At 33.2% G+C, this 14,082-nt stretch overlaps 1 protein-coding gene across 1 annotated transcript in view; it reads right to left on the bottom strand.

Moving 5' to 3' along the window:
* The window catches only part of BRCA2 (BRCA2 DNA repair associated), a gene marked incomplete at both ends in the record, with an annotated part of 57,726 nt that overhangs the window by 21,644 nt on the left and 22,000 nt on the right, over positions 1-14,082 (bottom strand). Inside the window, 2 exons of the mRNA XM_084235487.1 lie at positions 5,248-5,317; positions 12,315-12,410. Of these exons, the coding sequence (XP_084091613.1) occupies positions 5,248-5,317; positions 12,315-12,410 (166 nt within the window). The remainder of the gene's footprint in view (positions 1-5,247; positions 5,318-12,314; positions 12,411-14,082) is intronic.

A 14,082-nucleotide genomic window follows, 5' to 3' on the forward strand; every position in this document is an offset into this window, starting at 1 on the left:
CTAGGTGATATGAATCATTTCTATTGCTTAAATTATCATCTACATAATAAAAATATCAAACTACATCTTCATTGTTGAATTTGCCCCTACAAGTTATTCCTCCACTTTGAGCTACCCATAGCACCAGAAATCCTTACCCTGATGTTCCACATTCAGACACCACACATCCAAAACAAAATTTATCACCTTCCCTAGAATACATTTTCTTTCTAGTATCTGAAAATCCTGTATTTCCTTTAGCCAGACCCGAACCACTGGAACTTGAGTTCTAGGTAACTTCATTTAGTTATCCACTCATTTACCCATAAAAATTCTAATGAGTTCCTACTATGTGGCATGCACCATCTTGGTTGGGGGATAGAAAAAAACAAAATCAGAGCTTGTGTTCTAGTGGAAGAAAACAAGTATGTTCACTGATATTACATAGGGGTAGAAAATTAAGGCACAATAAAAGGGGCAGGAAGTGTCCAACAGAGCTAAATGAAGGATATTTTATATAGGGTGGTGAGGAAGACATTACTGATAAAGTGGCATCTGTACAGAGACTGAAGGAAGCAAAGGAGAAAGATATGGAAGATTTTAAAAGAAGACTGCTGCAGCCAAACATCACACTGCAAAGCTTAGACAGTTTACCTGGAGCAGACTGAACAAGGGGTAAATTACTATATGAGACTGGAAAGGTAGCAAAAAGGCCAAATCTTGAAGTACTGTGCATCATGGTAAGAACTTGGGCTTAAACTCTAAGAGGGAAGTCATGAAGTAGTTTTGAGTAAAGAAATTATATAATCTGGATTTTTCATTGACAATTCACTGTGCATGGGGTGGGAGATGAGAGCAAAGTCAGAAGCAGTGATACTAGTTTCAACCAGAAGAATCCAGTTTTATGATGCCTTCAACCATTAGTGGTGAGAAGTAAATGGATTTTATATACAATTTGAAAGCAAAGTTGTTAGTCTTTTACTTTTATATGAAAACAGATTAAGCTAAGGGACATCAGCTTTGGACATGATAAGTTTAAGATGTCTATTACTGACCAAAATAAAAATGCCAAGTAGGTAGCTCGACAAACATGCTGTTCAAAGAAGATATATGGAATACATTAATTTTGGAACAATCAACAAGTAGATGGTATATAAAGTCATGAGATGGATGAGATTTCCAGAGAGAATTGCTAAAAGAGAAGTGATCTGGAGTTGAATCATGGGGAAACTAATAACAGTTACGGGTTAGGAGAAAAACTAGTAGCAAAGACTGAGAAAGTACAGTCACAGGGATAGAAGAGAGATCCAGAAGCTAGAAAAAATTAAAAAAAGGAGTGATTAACTGTGTCAATGCTAGTGAGAACATAACAGGAGGATGGAGATAATTAGTAATCTGGTAAGGTATGGAGGGTAGTGATAAAAGACAGGAGTGGGAGAGAAAGGAAAGAGATGAAGTAGAGCAAATAAGTATAGACAATTCTAATGGGCTATGCTTTAAGAGGATCAAGGAAATGGAGTGGCAGGATTAAAAGCATCAAGAAAGGCTTTTCTTTTTATAGTGGGAAACATATAGCAACTATTATACTGATGGGACTAATCAAGGAGAGAGGAACAAATCAGAGATGCAGAAGAGGGGACAATTGCTGAACTGATATCCTTGAATAGATATGAGATCTAATGCACAAGAATGAATAAACCAAGAAGTTCTCAACCTTACTTTCATAGATCTCTTTTACTCCCTTGTTTTCACATAGTAAGAGTACTATGAAAACAAGAAGCATGCTCTACAGGTTTTGATTATGATGTCCAAGTGGAGATATTTTGCCACTTGGTAAATCACTATTGACCAAATCTAACTGAATCTATCTATAGTGCACTTATTCTCTACCACCTGAATTAAATGGAGATCTTTACTTCCTTAAAATCTTGTAACAGTTTTACTTTGGTCTATTTCTAAGTTATAAATCTGGCTATGTTGCTCTTTTCTTAGAAACTTCCAAAGACAAACCATCACCTACCCGACTTGTCAGTTCCAACTTGTGAGAAATGATAAGACTTCCCGATTTCTGTCTGTTTCCTAACAGTCTTCACCCCACACCCCTGCTTGTGAAATCCCATGATGAACGTCACACCATTTTTCAATGCTCCCAGAATTTGGAGTACCCCCCTTCACTAAGCATTCTTTGTATCTGTCTGAAATACTTTTCCAGTTTAACTTTTGTCACATAATTAGCTAGCAATTTTCTATGCTTTCAAATCACTGTTAAATCTATTTTAGCACAGCAGGTCTTTGAATAACATTATAAACTCTGATGAGAAAAAACCAATCCAGGCCAAGCTATTCAGGACCTGCTTCTATTATACTGTTTCACATAAAGTTGCAATTTCCAAAAACCTATCTATGGTGTTAAATGAGGGCTTACTATATTTATGTCATAGTAGTTCTTTTCATGTCTGGCTCCCAAACTACTAATCTGAGTTAGATTTATAAATCTTTATATCCATTAACATGGGAAAAATTAGGCACTTAAAAGAGGTGCTTAATTCACTTTTATCAACGCACAAAACTATTTTCCTATAATATGTATAAATTAAAAAAATGCAGAAAGAAAATAACTAAACATTTGCTTTATTTTTAATATTACTATGTTTTTGATAAAAAGAAATGAAAAAAATAATCACTGGGCTTTTTCTACATTCATAGCAGGTATACTTGTAGCTTACTGAAAAATATATTCCAGAAAAATAATTCAAAGACTTTTTTTTATTTTAACAATGCCACAAATAATTGTATTTAAAAAAGTAACATGAAAACAACTGAAACCATATCTTTGGGCTTAAAAATTACCCGATAGACAGTTTTCACAACTGGTTTCTATAATTCTAGATGATTCTATGATATTTACATTCATTATCTCTAGGTGACATCTCTGTATCTCTGTAATACCTCTTCTTGACTATTTCTGTTGAAAAGTCATTATGGAAAATGAACTTTTAGCTTTGTCAATACCACCCACCATTTACTAAACGCTCTTTCCTCTCCCTGTCTTCTCAAATTATGTATTTGATTCTGTCAATATTGACATTTGACTATTTTACAGCTCAATGTGTTATATCAGTATAAAATATATTAATATTTACATGTATATTATGATTGTATTTTTTCTCAAGTTTTGCTTTCCTTTGAAGCAAGCATTATCTTTCAAAATCTTTAATTAATTTTCTATGTACCTATCATTTATTCACAACCAAACTCAGTATATATAAAAACCTACTTGAATTCTGCTCATTAATGAAATTTTTCCCTCCATCTTGAATAGTGTTTCTAAGTTATCTTCATTAGTTTGATTTTTGGTTAGTTTATTCTGGCTTACTGTGAAGTGATGTGATGTTTGTTAATCTCTGTATGTCCACATTTAAGAGTAAAGGATCAAAAAGTTGTTTGGAAGCTCCTGGCATATAGATGGGACTTTGCTAATGTAAGCTATGCTACTGATTAACTGAAAGTTTCCAAATCTGGAAGCTAAATGGGGTAAGAAGACTTGTGGGGTGTCCCCAGTATTAAATATGCATACATTAACTTAATCCCTTCCTTTTCAGTACAATACTCTGCTTACAGTTATGCTTAGGTGCTCAAAAGTAAATAAACTATAGCATTCTCTGGAGATTAATCTCTAGTTTTTGTTAGAGTGAACAAAAGATACTTGTGCATTTTCAACCCATTCCTTCATTTTGGTTCCTTCCTTCTTCACTATTTTTCTGAAGATTCACCAATTCTTCAGTCTGTGAAGTTTCCTTCACTAATCAGTTTTTTCCTGCATGCTGAAGAATTTAGTTACTGTGGTCTTCTCTTTCATTTTTACTCTCTTTGCGTATGTGTGTGTACACACACCATTGTGCACATGCATGGGTGTCAATGTTCTTCAGTGAAGTTTTAGGAGGCAATGAAAGTAAAGTGAGCATGAGAATTCATCATTTTCATTAATAAGTTTCCTAATAAATAAAAACACTTCAGGCGCTGCTTCATTTTTATCTTGAAGTAAACTCTTCCAGGGCTCTATTCTTCTGTTCCAAATGGTGTAGCCACTATGAGGCTTAGTAAGACCACTCTAGTTTTGGGATTGCATCTCAGTACCATCCTAAGGACTCCCTTTGCTTCTCTCCTATGTTAAATTCCTATTTTCTCAATTCCCATATCTTCCTCCCTGATTTATGTATTTGCTTGTTTAGTTTCCTTAGAAAAGTGCATGGGAGATAAATCTTTTGATACTTGACATCAGAAAAATGTCTACCCTCAAATGATTTTTGGTCTAGGTGCAAACCATTTTATCTCGAATTTTAAAGGCATTGCTCTGTGCTATACATAACACAATCTATAATCTTCCAGTTTCCACTGTTGTCAGTGAGAGAATTCACATATTGCACCATTTGAAACTGAAACTTTGTCTTTACTCTCTGGAAATTTTAAGGTTCCTTTTTGCTCCTAGTGCTCTAAAATCTCACGTGAATATGCCTTAATGTGGGTCATTTTTATTCATGTGCTCGCTCAGGGTGCTTTTCCAATAGAGGAAACTCATAGCCTTTGACACAGGTAAATTTTCTTAAATTTCTTTGTAAATTTGTCATTTCTCCCATTCTTTCTCAAACTCCAAATTTTTAGGTATTACACCCATAGGACTTACTTTTCTGTTTATCTTTTCATTTCTTTCCCCCTCTCATTTTCCCTCTAATTCTGGGGGGCATTTTAACTTTTGCCTTCTATTTCTTCTACTGAGTTAATTTAGTTCTGTCATTCTACTTTCTAAGAACTACTTTCAAACTAGAAACTAGTTTGTTTCTTCTGATCACTGTTCTTACAGATTTATATATAAAAAAGAATTCTCTTATTAATTTTAGTATGGTTTTGCAAGGAAGGAGAGATAGAAAGGAATTTTCCATATTTGCCATCATTTTTGTTAACTGATTAATTTCCTTCATCCCTCTCAATCTCAGTACCTCTAAATAGTAATAAAATCTGTCTACTCGAGAATATTTTTATGAAACTAAAAAATTAGGTGATGATGTGAACAGCACTAGAGTACTACCGAAGTACAGAATTATATTTACCCTGAGACAAGTTTTCAAAAAGGGAAGTATTAACTTCTTTATTGCATATTAGTGCCATTATTTTTAGCTTATTATTTACTTAATAAATTATTTATTTTAAAAGCCCACACTTTTCCTATAATATATAAGTAGGATTTTAAAAAATTTTAACATTTCTTACCAATAGGGTCCACAGGTAATTGGCTCTAAAGAAATGTGATGCATAAATAGTCTTCTATCTTTTATTGTCCCTAGAAAATATTATTTTTACATTATTTATTACATTATGTACTAATGAAAACCTGGTAATTTTATTTCCTAAGTCCATTACACATTATTGTAAACATCAGCACAAAAAATTTGAAACAATTAAAAACTAAACTTTTCAGCACACATAACACTCAGTAAATAACAATCAAAAGAAATACATTTACAAACTGATAACTATATACCAAATAACTCACAATGTAAACATAGAAAAGAATCAGCATAAATTTAGTTAACTGATGTTAATCATTACCCAAAGGTATTAGCTGTCAATACAAATATCAAATTTAAAATTCAGTTTTATGAATGTCTACAAACTGAACTTTAGATATTATTCATCCTAAGTATATAAGTTGTACTTTACAAATCTTCAATTAATCCACTAATAGGGGACTAGTTTAATAAACTAGAATCTACTGATGTAGCCATATGTTCAAGTGTAATGCAACCATAAGAAAGGTCTCTATATTCTCAGTAAAGAGTGATCTCTAGGTAAATTCTTTTTCTTTTAAGATTTATTTATTTATTTATTTATTTATTTATTTATTTATTTATTTATGCAAGCAAGCACTGGGTATAGTTAGAAGTGCGGGAGGGTGAGAGAATTCACCAGAGCCACAGCGGGGAACAGAACTGGCAGACTGACAAAACACACTGCTGAGGGGAGCAGCGGGCACAGCAGGAGAGGTCTGCGCGCCATATGGGCCCCTTGCCAAGCCGGCCAGGGATCGAACCTGCGCTGCAGAGGCTGTGGGCAGCTTCATAGCCCAGCGCTCAACCGCTGCGCCACTGGGGAGGCCAATAGGTAAATTCTTAAGTAAACAAAAAAGAAAGTACAAAACAATACATGTATTTGAGTGATAAAGGTAATGAGTACATACGTTACCTATTTTTATAGGTAATCCTAAAAGAATATATAAAAAGCCATTAAAAATAGTTACCTATAATGAGCAAGAAGTAGGAAAAGTGATGAATTGTATGGAGGGAATATAGGTAGGAATACTTCTCTAAATATATCTTTTTATACTTTGAGGAATGAAATGTTTTATTTATCCAATACAAAATTAAAAAAGAAGCAAATACTGAAATTCCAACCAAATCAAAACAAATCTAACCTAATTATCAAATTGGTAATCACATACAAAAAATATTTTGAGGGACATTTGAAGAAAGTTCTTTGACTATACATTCTTTGACTATACATACACACATTCTTAATGATACACAGTCTTAGGACATAAACTGTAAAGAATTCTGAAGCTTCCCTTAGCAGTTTAATTGTTAGTTGCAACACTGGTATTGTAAATTTGAAAACATTATGTATCTACTGTAAGAAAATAAATCTTAAAAGGTGATCCCTGGAGCCCTTCAGAACAGGGTGGGGACACATGACCCATCTGATATGAAAGCTGGCAAAGCTATCATAATAATTATGATAGTCTTTTTTATGGCTGACATTTCCACCGTGTTATATCTGGTTGCATACTTGCAATGATTATCTCAAGCAAGTGTACCTGAACTACACAAGTCATTTTTAAATAGAATTCCATTTTCACTTGAAAGAATTACTGACAAACTACAGTTGTTCATACTTAGATATTCAGCAAACATTTTCTCAAAAATGAATGAAATGAGCTTGTCACTACAAAGAAAACAATAATATTTGTTGCCAGTGGTAAAATTCAAGCTATTAAATGAAAATTGGTATTTTACTTTGAAGTTTTTTTTGGCCTAGTATCCACAACAATTTTCCAATACTTAAACTTCACATTAGATCAGTGGTGACATTAACAAAAATGATCAATATTGCACAATAAAGATGTGTAATATTCAGAAGACTTGTATAACTCTATGAACTAGTATTTTGAAATGATCAATATACAATATTATAAATATCAAAGTTCCTCAGTTTTAATGTTTAATATGGTAAATATGAATAGACATAATCCATAGAAACAAATATTCTTTGGAATTCTCAGACTTTTAGAGTATGAAGTGATTTTTTTTCTAATTAATTTTTTTATTTTTTACATCATTGTTCATTTTTGAACAATATTTGCATCCCCTGCCCCCTCAGGTGTAGTCCCCATAGTTTCCTTCACCAATGCACCTGTGCACCATCATCTCAATCCCCTGTGCTCCTCCCTCCCTCCCTCTGATCCCTCTCCCGCCTCCTGCCGTGCAGTATGTCTCTGATTTATAATTGTTCGGTTTTGCTTTGTTGTGTTTTGTACTGTTATTATTTTTTTACATTGATGTCTTATTTGGTTCCCCTATATTCCTGCTGTAAGTGAAACCATCTGTTATTTTTCTTTTTCCTTCTGGCTTATTCCACTGAGCATAATTCCTTCTAGTTCCATCCCCGTTGCTGCAAATGGCATGAGTTTATCTTTTTTGGGCATTTGAGTTGTTTCCAGTTTTTACCTATTGTAAATAGTGCTGCAATAAACATAGGAGTACTGAAGTGATCTTGAGACCAAAAAGTGTGAGAACCACTGCTGCAGGAACAAGTAAACATAATTATGTTATTGTTATTAGGAAACAAGAGTTTCCTCATTAATTTTAACACTATTAGCAATGACCATACCTAGCACCCAAATCTTATTTTTAATAACTAGTAGCCACTGAAAGTGTCTTAGGAAATTGGGTTGATTCTATGATGGAGGCAAAGAAATTTGCAGGGAGATTCTAGGAAATTCTTTTGAGATAATAAAAAGAAAGCTCTTAAAGATAAAGACATGTGAAAACAAAACCCTTTGGAATAGTTTGAAAGTTTTCACTTTCAAATTTGAGATGATTTGAACATCAATAATAGCTTTTTTTGTAAAGAAATGCATTATTTATAATGAATTTTATTTTAAAATTTTACATACCAATTACAAATAAAAATCTATGAATTTTTATTCAACAGAAACAAAAGAAAATTCATTTGTTAACACTATAATTATTACACTATTTCTTACTGAAAAACTGATGAAATTAGGGAGCACTAACCCTGCCATTTTCGGAAGTATATATAGTTCATCCCTAATTGTGTAGTTAACGCTCTTCCTTGCTGGAATCCCACCTAATAAATTTTTAAGGAATAACAGAAATTGAAAATCACTACTTTCAACCTCCAATTAAATAATTAGTTCAGGTAATTATCCATGGATGTTAAAAATAAAAATTGTTTGGTAAACTGGCTATTCTCACAGTACCATAGATTAGAAGTTAATTATAAATAGGAAAATACATCTTTTCAATGAAGTGATCTGGTAGTTATCATATTGACCAAGTGACCATACCATTTCACATTATATTTTCCTGATATGATTCAATACCTCTTCAATGCTTTCAATGCCTCTTCTATGAGGCATTCTTGCCAAAAATGCATAACCTAATCCCAATTAACTCTGATCCAAACAGAGTATACAGCAACAAGTTAAATGATACAAAAAGGAAACAAACAAATCCAGAACAAGATAGTCTACAGGACAATTGGCTTGGTCATTTTAAAGTGCTAATGTTATAAAATAGAAGACTACCCTAGAATAGATTTGAAGCAATTTTCTTTAGTGATAATGAGTGTGGATATACCATTATGAAATGTTGTTATGCCTGAAACTAATATTCAAATGTTCTAGCAAAATACAAATTTATATAAGTATATACACATTACCACAGACATATTACTATACATATATCCACATATTATAAATCATTAGACTAAACAGTATTACAAAATAATACCTACTGAATCTAGGTGATGGCTATTACATTATTCTTTCAACTATTTTGTGTGTGAAGATGTTCATAGTGAAAAATAATAATCATAATCATTCGCTAGCAAATGGGGGATGATGGTCATGCTGAACAAAATTTTTTAAAAAGATATGACATCAAATACTGAATATGGACCAACTCAAGATACCAAAAAGTAAGTTAAGATAATATTTCAGGCAACAGCAGCACTGTTAGAATCAAATACATGTTCTACTTTCCTCTAGAAATTCAAAATCAAATATTTCTAAAGGGTAAGATTTGTCTATATTCATAATACAATCTAATACCATTCTTTTCAAAACTTAAAGAGGAATCACATATTATATAGGCTTAAAAACAGTTTATCAAAACAGCTGGGATTACATTAAAACTAAAAAGCTTCTGCACAGCAAAACAGACAATAACCAAAACAAAGAGACACTCCACTGATTGGGAGAAAATATTTACACTCCATACAACTGATCAGGGGCTAATTTCAAAGATCTACAAAGAGTTCACATGACTCAACTAAACAAAGCAAACAATCCAGTCAAAAAATGCACAAAAGAGCTAAAAAGACACTTCTCCAAAAAGGAAATGCAAATGACCAGCAGGTATATGAAAAAATGATCAATATCACTTAAAATCAGGGACATGCAAATTAAAACCACAATGAAATACCACCTCACACCAGTGAGAATAGGCCATACTTAAAAAAATGGCAACAACAAATGCTGGCAAGGATGTGGAGAAAAAGGAATCCTATTACACAGCTGGTGGGCAGGCAAACTGGTCCAACCAGTATGCAAAGCTGAGTGGAGGTTCCTTAAATTACTAAAAATGAAGTTACCATATGACCCAGTGATTCCACTTCTAGGAATCTACCCAAAGGAAAAGAGAACATTAATTTGAAGAAAACCTACACTCCTATGTTTACTGCAGCAATATTTACAATAGCTAAGATATGGAAACAACCTAAATGCCCAAAACAGATGAATGGATCAAGAAGATGTGGCACATATACACAATGGAATACTATTCAGCAATCAAAAAATGATAAACTCATGCCATCTGCAGCAACATGGATGGAGCTGGAAAGGATTATGCTCAATGAAATAAGTCAGAAGGAAAAAGAATTGGATGGTTTCACTTATAGGAGGAATATAGGGAAATTGAACAAGGGATCAGAAAAAAAAAAAAACTAGCAGGCAAATTAAATCTGAAACATAAGTGGGGGAGGGGAAAGGACGGGGTCAAGATAGGGGAGGGAAGAGCACAAAGGACTATGGTGACGGTTCTCGGGCCATGTGATGATGGGAGTTTTATGGGGATTACACCTGAGGGGATAAACCAAATATTGTACAAAAATGAACAAAGATGAAAAAATAAATAAAGCCACATACAAACAAAAGATGCTTCACATTAAAAAAAAAGCAAAACAAAAACAAAAATAAAGAAGTTTATCAAGTAATAATTCAGTATGGTAAAAACTATCCTAGAAATTATTTACACTTTTCACAAAGAGTAGTAATCCTGGTTTCAGTTTTCAACTAAATTTCAGAATTCTTGTGCATACAAGGTTTGAGAACCACTAAGTGAGGAGGAAAAAAAAAAAGAATATAAATGTCATATTCTGAACACTAACCAATTCATTTCTAATCTCTATTATTCAGGAAGGAATGAGTTAGGAAATTCCAAATGCTTAGTGTAAGATTTACTCCATGTGTTTCGAAACTAAACTTCTATGTATGGTGTAATATAATATCCCTCACTATCTGAATTCTTCTTATCCAAACTCAGGAATGAAATATGTAATGAGCAACAGTTATATTTGTTTTATTTTCAAGTATTCCATGTAAGAGTTTGGGTTTCAGTTTAATTTTTTTTTTTTTAAGAGGCATGTTTTTATTTATTTGTTTGTTTGTTTGTTTTGTTTATACATGCACTGGGTACAGTCAGAAGCGCGGGAGGGTGAGAGAATTCACCAGATCCAGAGCGGGGATCAGAGCAGGCATAAGGACCGAAGTACACTGCTGAGGGGAGCAGCGGGTGGCAGGAGAGGTCTGCGCACCATGTGGGACCCTCCTCCGGTGGCCGGGGAGCAGCCGGGGATCGAACCGGCGTCACAGAAGCTGCGCGCAGCTTCGCAGCCCAGCGCTCAACCGCTGCGCCACCGGGGAGGCCCTGGGTTTCAGTTTAAATGAGATAGAAATCACACAGATTTTTAAGCAGACAAGTTACATGATGTGAACTCTGTGTTAGAAAAAATGATTCTGGTTGCTGTGTTGAGCCTTGCTTGATTGAAGTACAAAGGCAAAAGTAGGGGTGTGAGTTAGAATCTATGATGGTGGCTTAGATGAGTTGGTAGGGGTGGAGGTGAGAAGAACTGATCAGATTCCCGTAATATTTTGAAGGTAGACTTTATAGGACTTGTGGGTCGGTTATGGTATGTGAGGAAATGAATAAAAGACAATATAAAGGTTTTGATGTGATTAGGTGGCAGAATGGCAATGAGAAGAAAGCAGGTTTGGGGTGAGGATTGAATTAGGGCAAGATTTCAGCACTGGCCTTTGTAACTTTGAGATATGTGTTAGGAATCCAAATAGAGATATTAAGTCAGAAAATGAATAAATATGTCTGGAGTTCTAGGACAGATTAAGGCTGCAGATATAGTTTGATAGTATAGTTAGACAGAGAAGAGATCTAAGAACAAAGGACAGGAGCATTTCTATGCAGCAGGAAAAGGAAAGAATGAGGAAAGATCACCACCAGCAAATGAGAAGGAACAGCCATGTAGGAAGAGACCAAGAGAATGTCTCTTGGTCTCAGAAAAGTGTCTACCTGTATTAAATCAGACTGAAAGAGTCAAATGAAGATAAAACCCTCTGGGATCACTATGGCTTGGGAAAGAATAATTTTGGTGGCATGGTGGAAACAAAAAGTCTAACTGGATCCCCCAAACTGGATTTAGTCCTTACTAAATACTTACAGCTTTTTTTTAATCTAAAAGGTCATTATTTTATAATCATATTATGTGCTCCAATTATGGAGAATCCCAATATCATACTAGTATTATGAAGGGAAAGCTCACATAACAAACAGGGCAAGATATGTTTAAGAAGCTACATAACAAAATCTTATTCAATTATGTATATACTCAAAATAACAGAAAAAAATAACTTAGAATATTATGTATAGTACCTACAGAGAGAAAAATGACAGAGAAGCAAATTTTACCATCTGGAGTGGTTTTTGAAGCCTTTAAAGATTTTTCTTGATTTTCCATTATTCTGTCAAATTCATTTAACAAGTTTCTTTTGATTGGGGGTTCTCCTAAAAAGAAATTTCCATACATGTTTTTAAAGCAAATAAAATCAATTTTACTTTTCAAAAATCTATATCCCATTAAAAAATATGTTAAGTAGAAAACACATACTTGTAAATTAAATAGCGACCATTCTACTTTGAAAGAGAAAATTCATTTTTTGCTATTAATTTAATTGCTATTATTTTTTGACCATTTAAAACACTACTGTATAATGGGGTCTAGGATAAACAGATATTACAAGATACTACAGAAAGCTACTTTTTAATAAACTGGCACTAGATATAATTCTAAGAAACAAAGTTTCTTCAAAAATTGTTTTATTGTATTAATTTCAAGAAGGAATTTCTTATATAGGTCCTTGGAGTAAATAGAAGAAAATATTTTTTTAGTGTAATGTAATACTTAATTACATTGAAACATTAACAAAAATAGTACTTCTTATTTAAAAATCCTAAACCGGCCAAGGGAGTAAGAATAAACCACAATTCATAATTTTTAAGTTATGCATTTTCATGTCACACTGAGGTAATGTGGTAATAGGTACTTTGTTTTTTTATGCTTTATTAAAGGAAATGTCAGATTAGCAAATAAAAATGTTCATACAAGGTTTTATCAAGTATTATATCATTATTAAGTGATTCAGTTGTACAAGAACCTGTACTAGTCAAGTAACCAGAAGCTGACTGGGTTATATACTTACATACAGTAGAAATGAGGAAAATTAAACAGTGATGCTAGTGAGAACTGAGTTATTTTTTTCTTCTAGACAGGACAACCATTTCAGTATATACATGAACAAAATGGGTTCCTTATAGTCATTATTTTCCATAAATTATGAATATTTTTAAGCATCTGTACCTCAGAATTCTGAACTAGAGAACAGTTCAAGTATTATAAACTTACTACCTTGCCTATAAAATAAACTTAGTATAGAATGTGACATGGGCAACAATTAAGCCAATCTGTATCTGCCAGGATGACCTAAAGTCAAAAGACATCAAGTAAAAGAATGAACTCATAGACTTCAGTGTCTTTCTCTGTAACGCAAAGGGACCAGACCTGGAGACTACTGATAACTTAAGTATTTTATGAATCTATATATTGTTAAAAGGAGACAGTTTCTTAAAATCATCCACTAAAAGTTGGGGAGTTTATTTGGCATTTTACTTTAATTACGAGTAATCAACAGATTGAATTATTTAGGATTATTCCTATTCATAGATACTAACAGGAAAAAAAAATATGATTAACTTAATGGTTGAATTGTTAAACATACATTTAAAAAAGAAGTTAGAATATAGTCCAAATAGTATTAAGACCAGATATTATTTGCCAAGGATAACAGGTTTTAGAACACTTTCAGATTAAAAAAAAAAAGTAAGCCAACACTTACTGAATGTCCTCTACTATGCATCAGGTTCAGTGCTAAGAGTTCCTTGGATATGCTATTTTGTTTTAGTCTCATAATTGCTCTCTGACAGGTGTTAGCTGCATTTTATAAAGAAACTAAAACTCAAGAGAAACTAAGTTAAATAGTGCAACTAGAAACCAACTTTCATAGTTCATAAGAGAGTGTGAACCCCTGCTGGATATAAATGTGTGTGTGCACATATATCTAAATCTATGTATGTATATATGTATGTATGTATGTATGTATCTTATCTAAAGGTGCAGATA

This window comes from Talpa europaea (genome assembly GCF_964194135.1).
Source record: "Talpa europaea genome assembly, chromosome: 6".
Classification (NCBI taxonomy): Eukaryota; Metazoa; Chordata; class Mammalia; order Eulipotyphla; family Talpidae; genus Talpa; species Talpa europaea.